This window comes from Salvelinus sp. IW2-2015, unplaced genomic scaffold, assembly GCF_002910315.2.
Source record: "Salvelinus sp. IW2-2015 unplaced genomic scaffold, ASM291031v2 Un_scaffold5009, whole genome shotgun sequence".
Taxonomy (NCBI): Eukaryota; Metazoa; Chordata; class Actinopteri; order Salmoniformes; family Salmonidae; genus Salvelinus; species Salvelinus sp. IW2-2015.
The window spans coordinates 1-14,047 of record NW_019946277.1 but is presented as its reverse complement, the minus strand read 5'-3'; the positions used below and the strand labels follow the sequence as shown (position 1 = coordinate 14,047).

At 44.1% G+C, this 14,047-nt stretch overlaps 1 protein-coding gene across 1 annotated transcript in view; it reads right to left on the bottom strand.

Annotated features, from left to right (window-relative positions):
* LOC139026523 (glycine receptor subunit beta-like) overlaps nucleotides 1-11,586 on the bottom strand; it is a gene marked incomplete at its 5' end in the record, with an annotated part of 27,833 nt that extends 16,247 nt beyond the window's left edge. The window contains 3 exons of the mRNA XM_070441858.1: nucleotides 7,187-7,317; nucleotides 9,630-9,712; nucleotides 11,363-11,586. Coding sequence (XP_070297959.1) covers nucleotides 7,187-7,317; nucleotides 9,630-9,712; nucleotides 11,363-11,586 — 438 coding nt within the window. The remainder of the gene's footprint in view (nucleotides 1-7,186; nucleotides 7,318-9,629; nucleotides 9,713-11,362) is intronic.
* Between the last annotated feature and the right edge of the window lie 2,461 nt (nucleotides 11,587-14,047).

Below are 14,047 nucleotides of genomic sequence, written 5' to 3'. Positions count from 1 at the left end.
ATCTAAGCAGTCTACTAAATCACTTTTTAAAGCTATTGTTTACAGGTATCACGTCTACTCCCACTCTGGCGCTCAACATTGTTGGCTTATTAACCACCAGTCCTGGCAACCCATCATTACGCACAACCTGGCAACCCTCATTACACACAGCTGGCAACCCTCATTACACACAGCTGCGCCCCATCATTTCACCTGGACTTCATCACTACCCTGATTACTTCCCCTTTGCTTCTACACCTGCATTGCTTGCTGTTTGGGGTTTTAGGCTGGGTTTCTGTACAGCACTTTGAGATATTAGCTGATGTAAGAAGGGCTATATAAATACATTTGATTTGATTTATCTAGCACTCTTCAGCATTACTCATCAGGCAGTATTGGCTTTGTTATCATGTCCAGACGCGCCTCTTATTTTGTATTCTCTACATGTTCATATTAAACTCACCAACTGCACCTGCTTCCTGACACCCTGCGTCTTCGTTACAACAGGCCTCCTGGGCTGTATACAGCCTCACTGAGTTCCCTGAATTCCTATTGGAATTTGTAGTCATGGCAGATAATATTCAAATTTTTTGGTGACTTCAATATTAACATTGAAATGTCCACAGATCCGCTCCAAAAGGCTTTTCGGAGCCATCATCGATTCAGTGGGTTTTGTCCAACATGTCTCCGGACCTATGCATTGCCACAGTCATCCCCTTGATCTAATTTTGTCCCATAAATATTGTGGATCTAGAAAAAATGTTTTTCCTCATAATCCTGGACTATCGGACCACCATTTTATTACTTTTGCAATCGCAACAAATAATCTACTCAGACCCCAACCAAGGATTATCAAAAGCCGTGCTATAAATTATCAGACAACCCACAGATTCCTAGATGCCCTTCCAGACTCCCTCCACCTACCCAAGGATGTCGGAGTACAAAAATCTGTTAACCACCTGAGTATCTAAATGTAACCTTGCGTAACCCTAGATGCAGTCACACCCATGAAAATGTAAAACATTTGTCACCAGAAATTAGCTCCCTGCTATACAGAAAATACCCAAGCCCTGAAGCTTCCAGGAAATTGGAAAGGAAATAGCACTCCACCAAACTGGAAGTCGTCCGACTAGCTTGGGAAGACAGTACCGTGCAATATCAAAGAGCCCTCAATGTGGCTCGATCAACCTATTTTTCCAACATAATTTAGGAGAATCAGAACAATCCAACATTTATTTTTGATAATGAAAAGTATCAACAACAAAAAAAGCAACTGATTTCACTTCAGTTGTGATAAATTCATGAACTTCTTCGACAAAAATATCATAATCATTAGAAAGAAGATTACGGACTCCTCTTTCAATCTGCTTATTTTTCCAAAGCTCAGTTGTCCTGGAACAGAACTGCCAGGACCTAGGATCAATGGAGACACTCAAGTTTTGAAATCCTGCATCTCTTCACATATTTACGAAAATAGTAGTGGTCTTTAAACCTTCCAGCTGCATACTGGACCCGATTCCAACTAAACTACTGAAAGAGCTCCCTCCTGTGCTTGGCCCTCCTATGTTGAACATAATAAACAGCTCCCTATCCTCCAGATGTGTACCAAACTCACTAAAAGTGGCAGTAATAAAGCTTCTCTTGAAAAAGCCAAACCTTGACCTGAGAAAATGTAAAAAATGATCGGCCTATATCAAATTTTTTTGAAAAAGCTATTGTGCAGCAACTTACTGCCTTCCTGAAGACAAATAATAACGAAATGCTTCAGTCTAGACTGCACTCGTGAAGGTGGTAAATTACCTTTTAATGGCGTCAGACCAAGGCTTTGCATCTGACCTTAGTGCTGCTTTTGACACCATTGATCAACAAATCCTAATTGGTAAACAAACAAGTTCTGGTTTAGATTGTATCCGTTGGAAAGATTACAGTCATCTGACAAATCAACTGTGCGTTTCGGTGTTCCTCAAGGTTCTGTTTTAGGACCACTACTGTTTTCACTATATATATTCTGCCTCTGGTGATGTCATTCAGAAACACAATGTTAACTTTCACTGCTATGTGGACGACACACAGCTGTACATTTCAATGAACATGGTGAAGCGCCAAAATTGCCGTCCCTGGAAGCTTGTGTTTCAGACATAAGGAAGTGGATTGCAACAAATGTTCTACTTTTGAACTCAGACAAACCAGAGATGCTAGTTCTAGGTCCCAAGAAACAAAGAGATCTGCTGTTGGATCTGACAATTAATCTTGATGGTGGTACAGTCGTCTCAAATAAAACTGAAGGACCTCGGTGTTACTCTGGACCCTGATCTCTCTTTTGACGAACATATCAAGACTGTTTCAAGGGCAGTTTTTCCATCTTCGTAACATTGCAAAAGTCTGAGACTTTTTGTCCAATAATGATGCAGAAAAGCTAATCCATGCTTTTGTCACTTCTAGATTAGACTACTGCCATGCTCTACTCTCTGGCTACCCAGATAAAGCACTAAATAAACTTCAGTTAGTGCTAAATACGGCTGCTTGAATCTGGACTAGATCATATTACTCCAGTGCTAGCCTCTACACTGATTTCCTGTTAAGGATAGGGCTGATTTCAAGGTTTTACTTCTAACCTACAAAGCATTACATGGATTTGTTCCTACCTATCTCTCCAATTTGGTCCTGCTTTACATACCAACACGTACGCTACGGTCACAAGATGCAGGACTCCTTATTGTCCCTAGAATTTCTAAGCAAACAGCTGGAGGCAGGGCTTTCTACTATAGAGCTACATTTTTATGGAATGGTCTGCCTATCCATGTGAGAGACGCAGACTTGGTCTTGACCTTAAAGTCTTTACTGAACAATCATCTCTTCAGTAGGTCCTATGAGTGCAGTCTGGGCCAGGGGTGCGAAGGTGAACAACAATGCACTGGAAGGACGAACCGCCCTTGCTGTCTCTGCCTGGTCGGCTCCCCTCTCTCCACTGTGATTCTCTGCCTCTGCCTCTGACCCTATTACGTGGGCTGAGTCACTGGCTTACTAGTGCTCTTCCATGCCGTCCCTAGGAGGGGTGCGTCACATTGTGTCAGGCTTTGATGTGCTCGATTTGAGTGGGTTGAGTCACTGATGTGATCTTTCTGTCCGGTCTTGCGCCCCCTTGGGCTAGCGTTCCACATATCCCAGAGAGGTTAACTAACCTCCAAACGAGCTTCAATGCCATACAACACTCCTTCTGTGGCTATTAAAACCTAATGCATGCTTTTCAACCGTTCGCTGCCCGCACCCGCCCGCCCGACTAGCATCACTACTCTGGACGGTTCTGACCTAAAATACGTGGACAACTACAAATACCTAGGTGTCTGGCTAGACTGTAAACTCTTCTTCTAGACTCATAGCAAACATCTCCAATCCAAAATCAAATCTAGAATCGGCTTTCTATTTCGCAACAAAGCCTCCTTCACTCACGCCGCCAAACTTACCCTAGTAAAACTGACTATCCTACCGATCCTCGACTTCGGCGATGTCATCTAGAAAATAGCTTCCAATACTCTACTCAGCAAATTGGATGTAGTCTATCACAGTGCCATCCGTTTTGTTACCAAAGCGCCTTATACCACCCACCACTGCGACCTGTATGCTCTGTCGGCTGGCCATCGATACAAACCGATTGGCTCCAGGTCATCTATAAGTCTATGCTAGGTTAACCGCCTTATCTCAGTTCACTGGTCACGATAGCAACACCCACCGGTAGCATGCGCTCCAGCAGGTATATCTCACTGGTCATCTCCAAAGCCAACACCTGCTTTGGCCGCCTTTCCTTCCAGTTCTCTGATGCCAATGACTGGAACGAATTGCAAAAATCGCTGAAGCTGGATGGAGACTTATATTTCCCTCACTAACTTTAAACATCAGCTATCTGAGCAGCTAACCGATCACTGCAGCTGTACATAGTCCATCTATAAATAGCCCACCCAATCTACCTACCTCATCCCCATACTGTTTTTATTTACTTTGCTGCTCTTTTGCACACCAGTATTTCTACTTGCACATCATCATCTGCTCATCTATCACTCCAGTGTAAATTTGCTAAATTGTAATTACTTCGCTACTATGGCCTATTTATTGCCTTACCTCCTCACGACATTTGCAAACACATGTATAGACATTCTTTTTTTTCTACTATTATGTAATTGACTGTACGCTTGATTATTCCATGTGTGACTCTGTTGCTGTTTGTGTCACACTGCTTTGCTTTATCTTGGCCAGGTCTCAGTTGTAAATGAGAACTTGTTCTCAACTAGCTTACCTGGTTAAATAAAGGAGAAATAATACAAAAAAATACTGTCTTGACCTCAATGCTCGGCTTTGAAAAGCCAACTGACATTTACTCCTGATGTGCTGACCTGTTGCACCCTCTACAACCACTGATTATTCTCTAACCCTGCTGGTCACCTACGAATGTTTGAACATCTTAAAAAACAATCTGGCCTTAATGACCATACACTCTTATAATATCCATGCAGTACAGAGAAGAGGACTGGCCACCCCTCAGAGCCTGGTTCCTCTCTAAGTTTCTTCTTAGGTTCCTGCCTTTCTAGGGAGTTGCCACCGTGCTTCTACTCCTGCATTGCTGGCTGTTTGGTGTTTTAGGCTGGGTTTCTGTTTAAGCACTTTGTGACATCTGCTGATGTAAAAAGGGCTTTTTAAATACATTTGATTGATGACTGTATGGACCTCGCTTTGTGCACGGGGGCATTGTCATGCTGTAGCATTAAGATTTCCCTTCACCGGAAATAAGGGGCCCGAACCATGAAAAACCGCCCCAGAACATTATTCCTCCTCCACCAAACTTTAGTTGGCAATATACATTGGGGCAGATAGCATCCTCCTGGCATCCGCCAAACCCAGATTTGTCGGACTGCCAGATGGAAAAAGAGGGATTCATCATTCCAGAGAACGTGTTTGCGCTGCTCCAGAGTCCAATGGCGGCGAGCTTTACATTGCGCTTGGTGATCTTAGGCCTGTGTGCGGCTGCTCGGCAATGGAAACCCACTTCATATACAGACGAACAGTTATTGTGCTGACATTGCTTCTTGAGGCAGCGTGGAACTCGGTAGTGAGTGTTGCAACTGAGGACAGATGATATTTAAGTGCTATGTGCTTCAGCACTCAGCGGTCCCGTTCTATGAGCTTGTGTGGTCTACCACTTCGCGGCTGAGCCGTGGTTGCTCCTAGATGTTCCCACTTCACAGAAATTTGCCAAACTGACTTGTTGGAAAGGTGGCATCCTATGACGGTGCCACGTTGAAAGTCACTGAGCTCTTCAGTAAGGCCATTTTACTGTCAATGTTTTTCTATGGAGATTGCATGGCTGTGTGCTTGATTTTATAAACCTGTCAGCAACGGGTGTGGCTGAAATAGACGAATCCACTAAATTGAAGGGATGTACTTTTGAACATATAGTGTACTGCCAATTTCTCCTAAACGACATTGTAAGCGGGTTATGGTAGAGAAATTAGCATTCGATACTCTGGCAACTGTTCTGGTGGACATTTCTGCAGTCAGCATGTGAAGGTTTTAAGTTCCTTGGCGTACACATCATGGACTAACTGAAATGGTCCACCCACACAGACAGTGTGGCGAAGAAAGCGCAACAGTGCCTCTTCAACCTCAGGAGGCTGAAGAAATGTGTCTTGTCACCTAAAACCCTCAAATTTTTACAGATGCACAATCAAGAGCATCCTGTCAGGCTGCATCACTGCCTGGTACGGCAACTGCACCGCCCACAACCGCAGGGCTCTCCAGAGGGTGGTGCAGTCTGCACAACGCATCACCGAGGTCAAACTACCTGCCCTCCAGGACACCTACAGCACCCAATGTCACAGGAAGGCCAAAAAGATCATCAAGGACAACAACCACTCGAGTCATTGCCTGTTCACCCCTGGCAAAGGGCAAAGGGTGGCTACTTTGAAGAATCTCAAATATAAAATATATTTAGATTTGTTTAGCATTTTTTTGGTTACTACATGATTCCATATGTGTTATTTCATAGTGTTGATGTCTTCCCTATTAATCTACAATGTATAAAATAGTAAAAATAAAGAAAAACCCTGGAATGAGTAGGTGTGTCCAAACTTTTGACCGGTACAGTAGATACACACACACACTGAGTGCACAAAACATTAGGAACACCTGCTCTTTCAACAACATAGACTGACCAGAAGAATCCAGGTGAAAGCTATGATCCATTATTGATGTTACCTCTTAAATCCACTTCAATCAGTGTAGATGAAGGAGAGGAGACAGGTTAAAGAAGGGTTTATAAACCTTGAGACATCTGAGACATGGATTGGATAGCATTATTCAAACCTTGTCTCTGATTTTCAAGCAAATTTAAGTCAGGACTGAGACTGGACCACCCAGGAACACTCAACACCTATTGGAAAGCCATTCTGGTGTGTCTTTGGCATAAATATGTTATTAGTATTGTGGTGGCAGCATTATATTATGGGTATGCTTGTCATCAGGGACTGGGGAGTTATGGGTATGCTTGTCATCGGGGACTGGGGAGTTATGGGTATGCTTGTCATCAGGGACTGGGGAGTTATGGGTATGCTTGTCATCAGGGACTGGGGAGTTATGGGTATGGCCTTGTCATCAGGGACTGGGGAGTTATGGGTATGCTTGTCATCGTAGACTGGGAGTTATGGGTATGCTTGTCATCAAGGGACTGGGGGTTGTGGTATGCTTGTCATCGGGACTGGGGAGTTATGGTATGCTTGTCATCAGGGACTGGGAGTTATGGGTATGCTTGTCATCATAGACTGGGGAGTTATGGTATGCTTGTCATCGTAGACTGGGGAGTTATGGTATGCTTGTCATCGTAGACTGGGGAGTTGTGGGTATGCTTGTCATCAGGGGAGTTTATGGGTATGCTTGTCATCAGGGACTGGGGAGTTATGGGTATGCTTGTCATCAGGACTGGGGAGTTATGGGTATGCTTGTCATCGGGGACTGGGAGTTGTTGGGTATGCTTGTCATCAGGGACTGGGGAGTTGTGGGTATGCTTGTCATCAGGGACTGGGAGTTATGGGTATGCTTGTCATCAGGAGAAATTCTGTCGGGAGTTATGGGTATGCTTGTCATCAGGGACTGGAGTGGTTGATGGGTATGCTTGTCATCAGGGACTGGGGAGTTGTGGGTATTGCTGTCATCAAGGGACTGGGGAGTTGTGGGTATGCTTGTCATCAGGGACTGGGGAGTTATGGGTATGCTTGTCATCAGGGAACTGGGAGTTATGGGTATGCTTGTCATCAGGGACTGGGGAGTTATGGGTATGCTTGTCATCAGGGACTGGGGAGTTGTGGGTATGCTTGTCATCAGGGGAGTTATCAGAAATATGAAAGGAGCCGAGGTAAGAAGTTAGAGGACAAACCACCGTAGTCGTCTGAAAACCGCTTACTGGGATAAAGTCATATTTTTCAGTGGGACAATTACACAAATGTTTATGCCAATGTATGGATGTGGTGCTGACGAAAGACCAGGCCAATTCCAAAGGCCTTGCAGTTGGAAGACCATACCAATACAGATCTACTCGCCCATCGGCATGACAACAGTAGAGATGAAAAGACATGACACAACCCAGCCACTCCCCCTTTCCCAACCTACTCCAGATCACAACAAAACGCTCCAGAGGGCCATTAAACGGCAGAACATCCACTTCAAACATTCTGTCCAGGACAGGATGGCACCGTAACAGCAGGGGCCCGCCAAATGGCTCGCCCTGCTCTAAAAGGACACCAAAAACCCTGCTGTTTGGGAGAAATCATTACATAAGGCTGTGAGGCAAGAAGTGCACTGATGCATGCTGTGATCATTGTGTGCTGTAGACATTTGAAATGATATTGTGCATTCTCCCCGTTGTGAATATTGTACTCCTCTGTATTTCAAGGAGAACATGTCATGTTTTGTATCATTATGTAGGGAACATTATGCCCTGAACAATGACCCACCTTTCCCGGTTGGACAAACGATGTAGCCATCAATAACGGAACAATATTCAATTCCCTAAGGAAAGAGTCTCTCCTCCAGGGGCTGCGTGACCTCCTGCTAAGAGAGACCATGGAATGTTTCAGCCAATCAGGCAGGGAGACTCAGTGTAACAGTTTAGCTTCAGTTCCTCTCCTTGCTCGAACCAGGGACTCTCTACACAGATCGACTACTGACACCCACGAAGCATCGTTACCCATCGCTCCACAAAAGCCACGGCCCTTGCAGAGCAAGGGGAACAACTTCTTCAAGGTCTCAGAGCGAGTGACGTCACCGATTGAAAAGCTATTAGCACGCACCACTGCTAACTAGCTAGCCATTTCACATTGGTTACTCTCACCCCTCCCAAAATGATTTAGGCTTGCCATAACAAAGGGGTTGAATACTTAACTCAGAGACAAGGTTTGACCATTGCTGTCCATTAATGATTCCCAACCAAAAATGTATATCACTGGTGGTGCAGTCAACTACAATAACAACACTATATAAATATATATCACTGGTGGTGCAGCCAACTACAATAACAACACTATATAGAATACTATAATCGCCGTGTGGTGTAGCCCAACTACAAAACAACACTATATAAATATATATCACTGTGGTGAGCCAACTACAATAACAACACTATATAAATATATATCACTGGTGGTGCCAACACAATAACAACACTATAATAAATATATATCACTGGTGGTGCAGCAACTACAATAACAACACTATATAAATATATATCAGTGGTGGTGCAGCCAACTACAATAACAACACTATATAAATATATATCACTGGTGGTGTAACCAACTACAATAACAACACTATATAAATATATATCCCTGGTGGTGAAGCCAACTACAATAACAACACTATATAAAAACACCTGGAAACCCTGGAAACCAATGTGTTTGATGTATTTGATACCATTCCACTGATTCCGCTCCAGTCATTACCACGAGCCCGTTCTCCCCAATTAAGGTGACTCCAACCTCCTGTGATATATATAGAGTGTGGATCTCTGTATACACTGAGTGTACAAGACATTAAGAAAGCCTTACCTAATATTGAGTTGCACCTTCACCCTTTTGCCCTCAGAACAGCCTCAATTCGTCAGGGCATGGACTCTACAAAGTGTCGAAAGCGTTCCACGAGGGATGGTGGCCCATGTTGACTCCAACGCTTCCCACAGTTGTGTCAAGTTGGCAGAATGTCCTTTGGGTGGTGGACCATTCTTGATACACACAGGAAACTGTTGAGCGTGAAAAACCCAGCAGCTTTGCAGTTCTTGACACAAACCGGTGCGTCTGGCATCTACAACCATCCCCTGTTCAAAGGCACTTAAATATTTGGTTTTGGCCATTCACCCTCTGAACGGCACACATACACAATCCATGTTTCAATTGTCCCAAGGCTTAAAAATCCTTCATTAACCTGTCTCCTCCCCTTCATCTACACTGATAGAAGTGGATTTAACAAGTGACATCAATAAGGGATGATAGCTTTCACCTGGATGCACCTGGTCAGTCTATGTTGTCATGGAAACAGCAGCTGTTCTTAATGTTTTGTACACTCAGTGTATATGAATATTGTGTCTCTGTGTGTTAGAGAGAGGTTCTACGTACAGCTCTCCAGTTGCATCTTGCAGAGCTGTGTGTCCATGGGGAACAGAGTGAGGTCCAGAGGGCAGGACAGGGTCACTGACAACCTGAACACACAACAGACAGTCACTGACAACCTGAACACACAACAGACAATAACACTGACAACCTGAACACACAGCAGACAATCACTGACAACCTGAACACACACAACAGACAGTCACTGACAACCTGAACACACAACAGACAGTCACTGACAACCTGAACACACAACAGACAGTCACTGACAACCTGAACACACAACAGACAGTCACTGACAACCTGAACACACAACAAACAGTCACTGACAACCTGAACACACAACAGACAGTCACTGACAACCTGAACACACAACAGACAGTCACTGACAACCTGAACACACACCAGACAATCACTGACAACCTGAACACACAACAGACAGTCACTGACAACCTGAACCACACAACAGGACAGTCACTGACAACCTGAACACACAACAGACAATCACTGGGCACACATAGGCACCTACCCTGGCAGACAGACAGACAGAAAGGCAGGCAGGCAGCCAGACAACCAGACAGGCAGAAAGGCAGCCAGGGAGACAAGCAGAAAGGCAGGCAGGCAGGCAGGCAGGCAGGCAGACAGTCAGACAGGCAGGCAGGCAGGCAGACAGTCAGACAGGCAGGCAGGCGGTAGTGATGTGCAGTTTGCGAACTATTCGTTCTTTTTAAATTACTATTTTTACTGACTTGAGAGTCCTGATTCGTTTTTCCAAGTCACTCAGTCATTTTAGTCCTTCATTGCTCGAACCACTAGCTGTCTATCATGTGCGTGCAGAAAAATAGATAATTGCATGGAGAAGAAAAATACATGTTTTGAATTGATAACCTAATGTAAGAGTTAGTGCAATTCATTGATTATTGAATGTTATCAATGGACACAGCTTTGTAGAACCAACACATGCCTCTGCTCAACACTCAAACTCAAAACGTTTGGGGGACTACTGCAGTTCGAATGATATTGTGCTCATCTTCCTCGCAGCAATCAAGTATGTCTCTTCTCAACACTCGAAACGTTTGGGGGACTACTGCAGTTCGAACAATATTGTGCTTATCTTCCTCGCGACAATCAAGTATGTCTCTGCTCAACACTCGAAACGTTTGGGGGACTACTGCAGTTCGAACAATATTGTGCTTATCTTCCTCGTGACAATCAAGTATTCCACCAAGAGTCGTTCATAAACAAGTCTGGCCGCATCTAGACCTCGTTTCAAAGCTATAAATAAATAATTGTATTTGTATGCCTAGCAATCACAAATGTATAATGTTGGAAGCACACAAGTCTAAGTCACAAATGACATAAGCCCCCATAAGACTAAGAGTTTTTAGTTCATCGTTTGCCGGTAGGGGGTTCTGCTCTGGGCATTACTGAATCAAATTAACAAAATCAGTCTAAATATTGACTGGACGAGTTGATAAGATCTCAGTCAGTTAAAAGAGTCAAACTGCCCATCACTAGCAGACAGACAGACAGGCAGACAGGCAGACAGGCAGACAGGCAGACAGGCAGACAGACAGACAGACAGACAGACAGACAGGCAGGCAGGCAGGCAGGCAGGCAGACAGACAGACAGACAGACAGACAGACAGACAGACAGACAGACAGACAGACAGACAGACAGACAGACAGACAGACAGACAGACAGACAGACAGACAGGCAGGCAGGCAGACAGACAGACCTCATGCTGATGAGAATGTCTCCATTCCTGAAGATAAATAACAGGATGTTGTCTTGCGTGACGTCATGGAAGTTGGCATGTTTCTCGTTGGCGAAGAACAGGTCTGGTTTCCACAGACACTGGAATATCTTGGGGTCCACGTCAGCGCTCTCCTTTGAAGTCGGCCGGAGCTTCAGCCTCGGGTCGTTCCACCGCTGACGCAGGAAGATGTTCACACGGTAGTCCTAGCAACAATCAATCGTTTGTGAGTACAAAGTCAATTAAACCCTGGAGTCAACATTCGCTCCCCCATGGAAATCTAATTAGCATAATAACTGTTCTGCCTGCGGTTATGGAACCGCCACTGTCCCAGACCTGCTGTTTTCAACTCTTAATGATCGGCTATGAAAAGCCAACTGAGATTTTCCTGATTATTATTTGACCATGCTTGTCATTTATGAACATTTTGAAAATCTTGGCTCTCTCTAATTTTCTCCTTCTCTCTTTCTTTCTCTCGGAGACCTGGGCCCTAGGACCATGCGTCGGGACTGCCGCCCGTGGTGACTCCTTGCTGTCCCCAGTCCGCCTGGCCTTGCTGCTATTCCAGTTTCAGCTGTTCTGCCTGCGGTTATGGACCGCCACCTGTCCCAGACCTGTTGTTTTTCAACTCTTGATGATCGGCTATGAAAAGCCAACTGAAAATTATTCATGATTATTATTTGACCATGCTGTTCACTTATGAACATTTTTGAACATCTTGGCCCATAGTTCTGTTATAATCTCCACCCGGCACAGCCAGAAGAGGACTGGCCACCCCTCATAGCCTGGTTCCTCTCTAGGTTTCTTCCTAGGTTTTGGCCTTTCTAGGGAGTTTTTCCTAGCCACCGTGCTTCTACACCTGCATTACTAGCTGTTTGGGGTTTTAGGCTGGGTGTCTGTACAGCACTTCGAGATATTAGCTGATGTACGAAGGGCTATATAAAATAAAATTGATTGATTGATTAATTCAACCCCCCCAAATCTTTCTGTTTAAGCTAGAGATATCTGTCTCAATCCACCACCTCTATGCCCTATGTCCACCTGATGGACGCTTTGACGGATGTCTAGACCGCAGTTTTCCTATTCGACACACATGTGCTTTGCTTTTCAACTAGCTGAAAGCTAAAAGCTAGTTGGGGTCTGTGTGCGTACTTCCATGTGTATCACTGCAATGTAAAGCAACGCACGAGTAGAATTAAATAATAAAATCATCAATCTACACACTCTACCCCGTAATGACAAAGATCAATCTACACATGATACCCCGTAATGACAAAGATCAATCTACACATGATACCCCATAATGACAAAGTAAATATGGAAAAAACACCTTATTTACATATAGGAAATATTCAGACCATTTTGCTATGAGACTAGAAATTGAGTTCAGGTGCATCCTGTTTCCATTAATCATCCTTGAGATGTTTCTACAACTTGATTTGAGTCCACCTGTGGTCAATTCAATTGATTGGACATGATTTGGAAAGGCACACACCTGTCTATATAAGGTCCCACAGTTGACAGTGCATGTCAGAGCAAAAACCAAGCCATGAGGTCGAAGGAAATGTCTATAGAGCTGCAAGACAGGACTGTGTCGGTGCACAGGTCTGGGGAAGGGTACCAAAACATTTCTGCAACATTAAAGGTCCTTAAGAACACAGTGGCCTCCATCATTGTTTAAATTGAAGAAGTTTGGAACCACCAAGACTCTTCCTAGAGCTGGATGCAGGGCTAAACTGAGCAATCAGGGTAGAAGGGCCTTGGACAGGGAGGTGACCAAGAACCCGATGGTCACTCTGACAGAGCTCCTGAGTTCCTCTGTGGAGAATCTTCCAGAAGGACAACCATCTCTGCAGCACTCAGAGACACCAATACTCCTTAGCCGGCCCACAAGAATAGAATGGTCTACCGTATCAATAGCTTTGGCCATGTCAATAAACACCACAACATTGCTTAGAATCAAGGGGAAGTGTGACATCATAGAGGACCTTTTAGGTTGCAGTGACACGTCCATAACCTGAGCAGAAACCAGATACATACCAGAGAGAATACTATAGACGTCAAGACAGCCAGTCAGTTGATTATTATATATTAACCTGAGGCTGAGCGAAACGCAGATTACATACCAGAGAGATACTATAGACGTCAAGACAGCCAGTCAGTTGATTATTAATATTAACCTGAGGGAAACCAGATACATACCAGAGAGAAATACTATAGACGTCAAGACAGCCAGTACGTGATTATTATATATTAACTGAGTGGAAACCAGATACATACCAGGAGAATACTATAGACGTCAAGACAGCCAGTCAGTGTGATTATTATATATTAACCTGAGTGGAAACCAGCTACATACCAGAGAGAATACTATAGACGTCAGACAGCCAGTCAGTTGATTATTATATATTAACCTGAGTGGAACCAGATACATACCGAGGAGAATACTATAGACGTCAAAGACAGCCAGTCAGTGGATTATTATATATTAACCTGAGTGGAAACCAGATACATCCCAGAGAGAATACTTAGACGTCAAGACAGCCAGTCAGTTGATTATTATTATTAACCTGAGTGGAAACCAGATACATACAGGAGAATACTATAGACGTCAAGACAGCCAGTCAGTTGATTATTATATATTAACTGAGTGGAAACCAGATCATA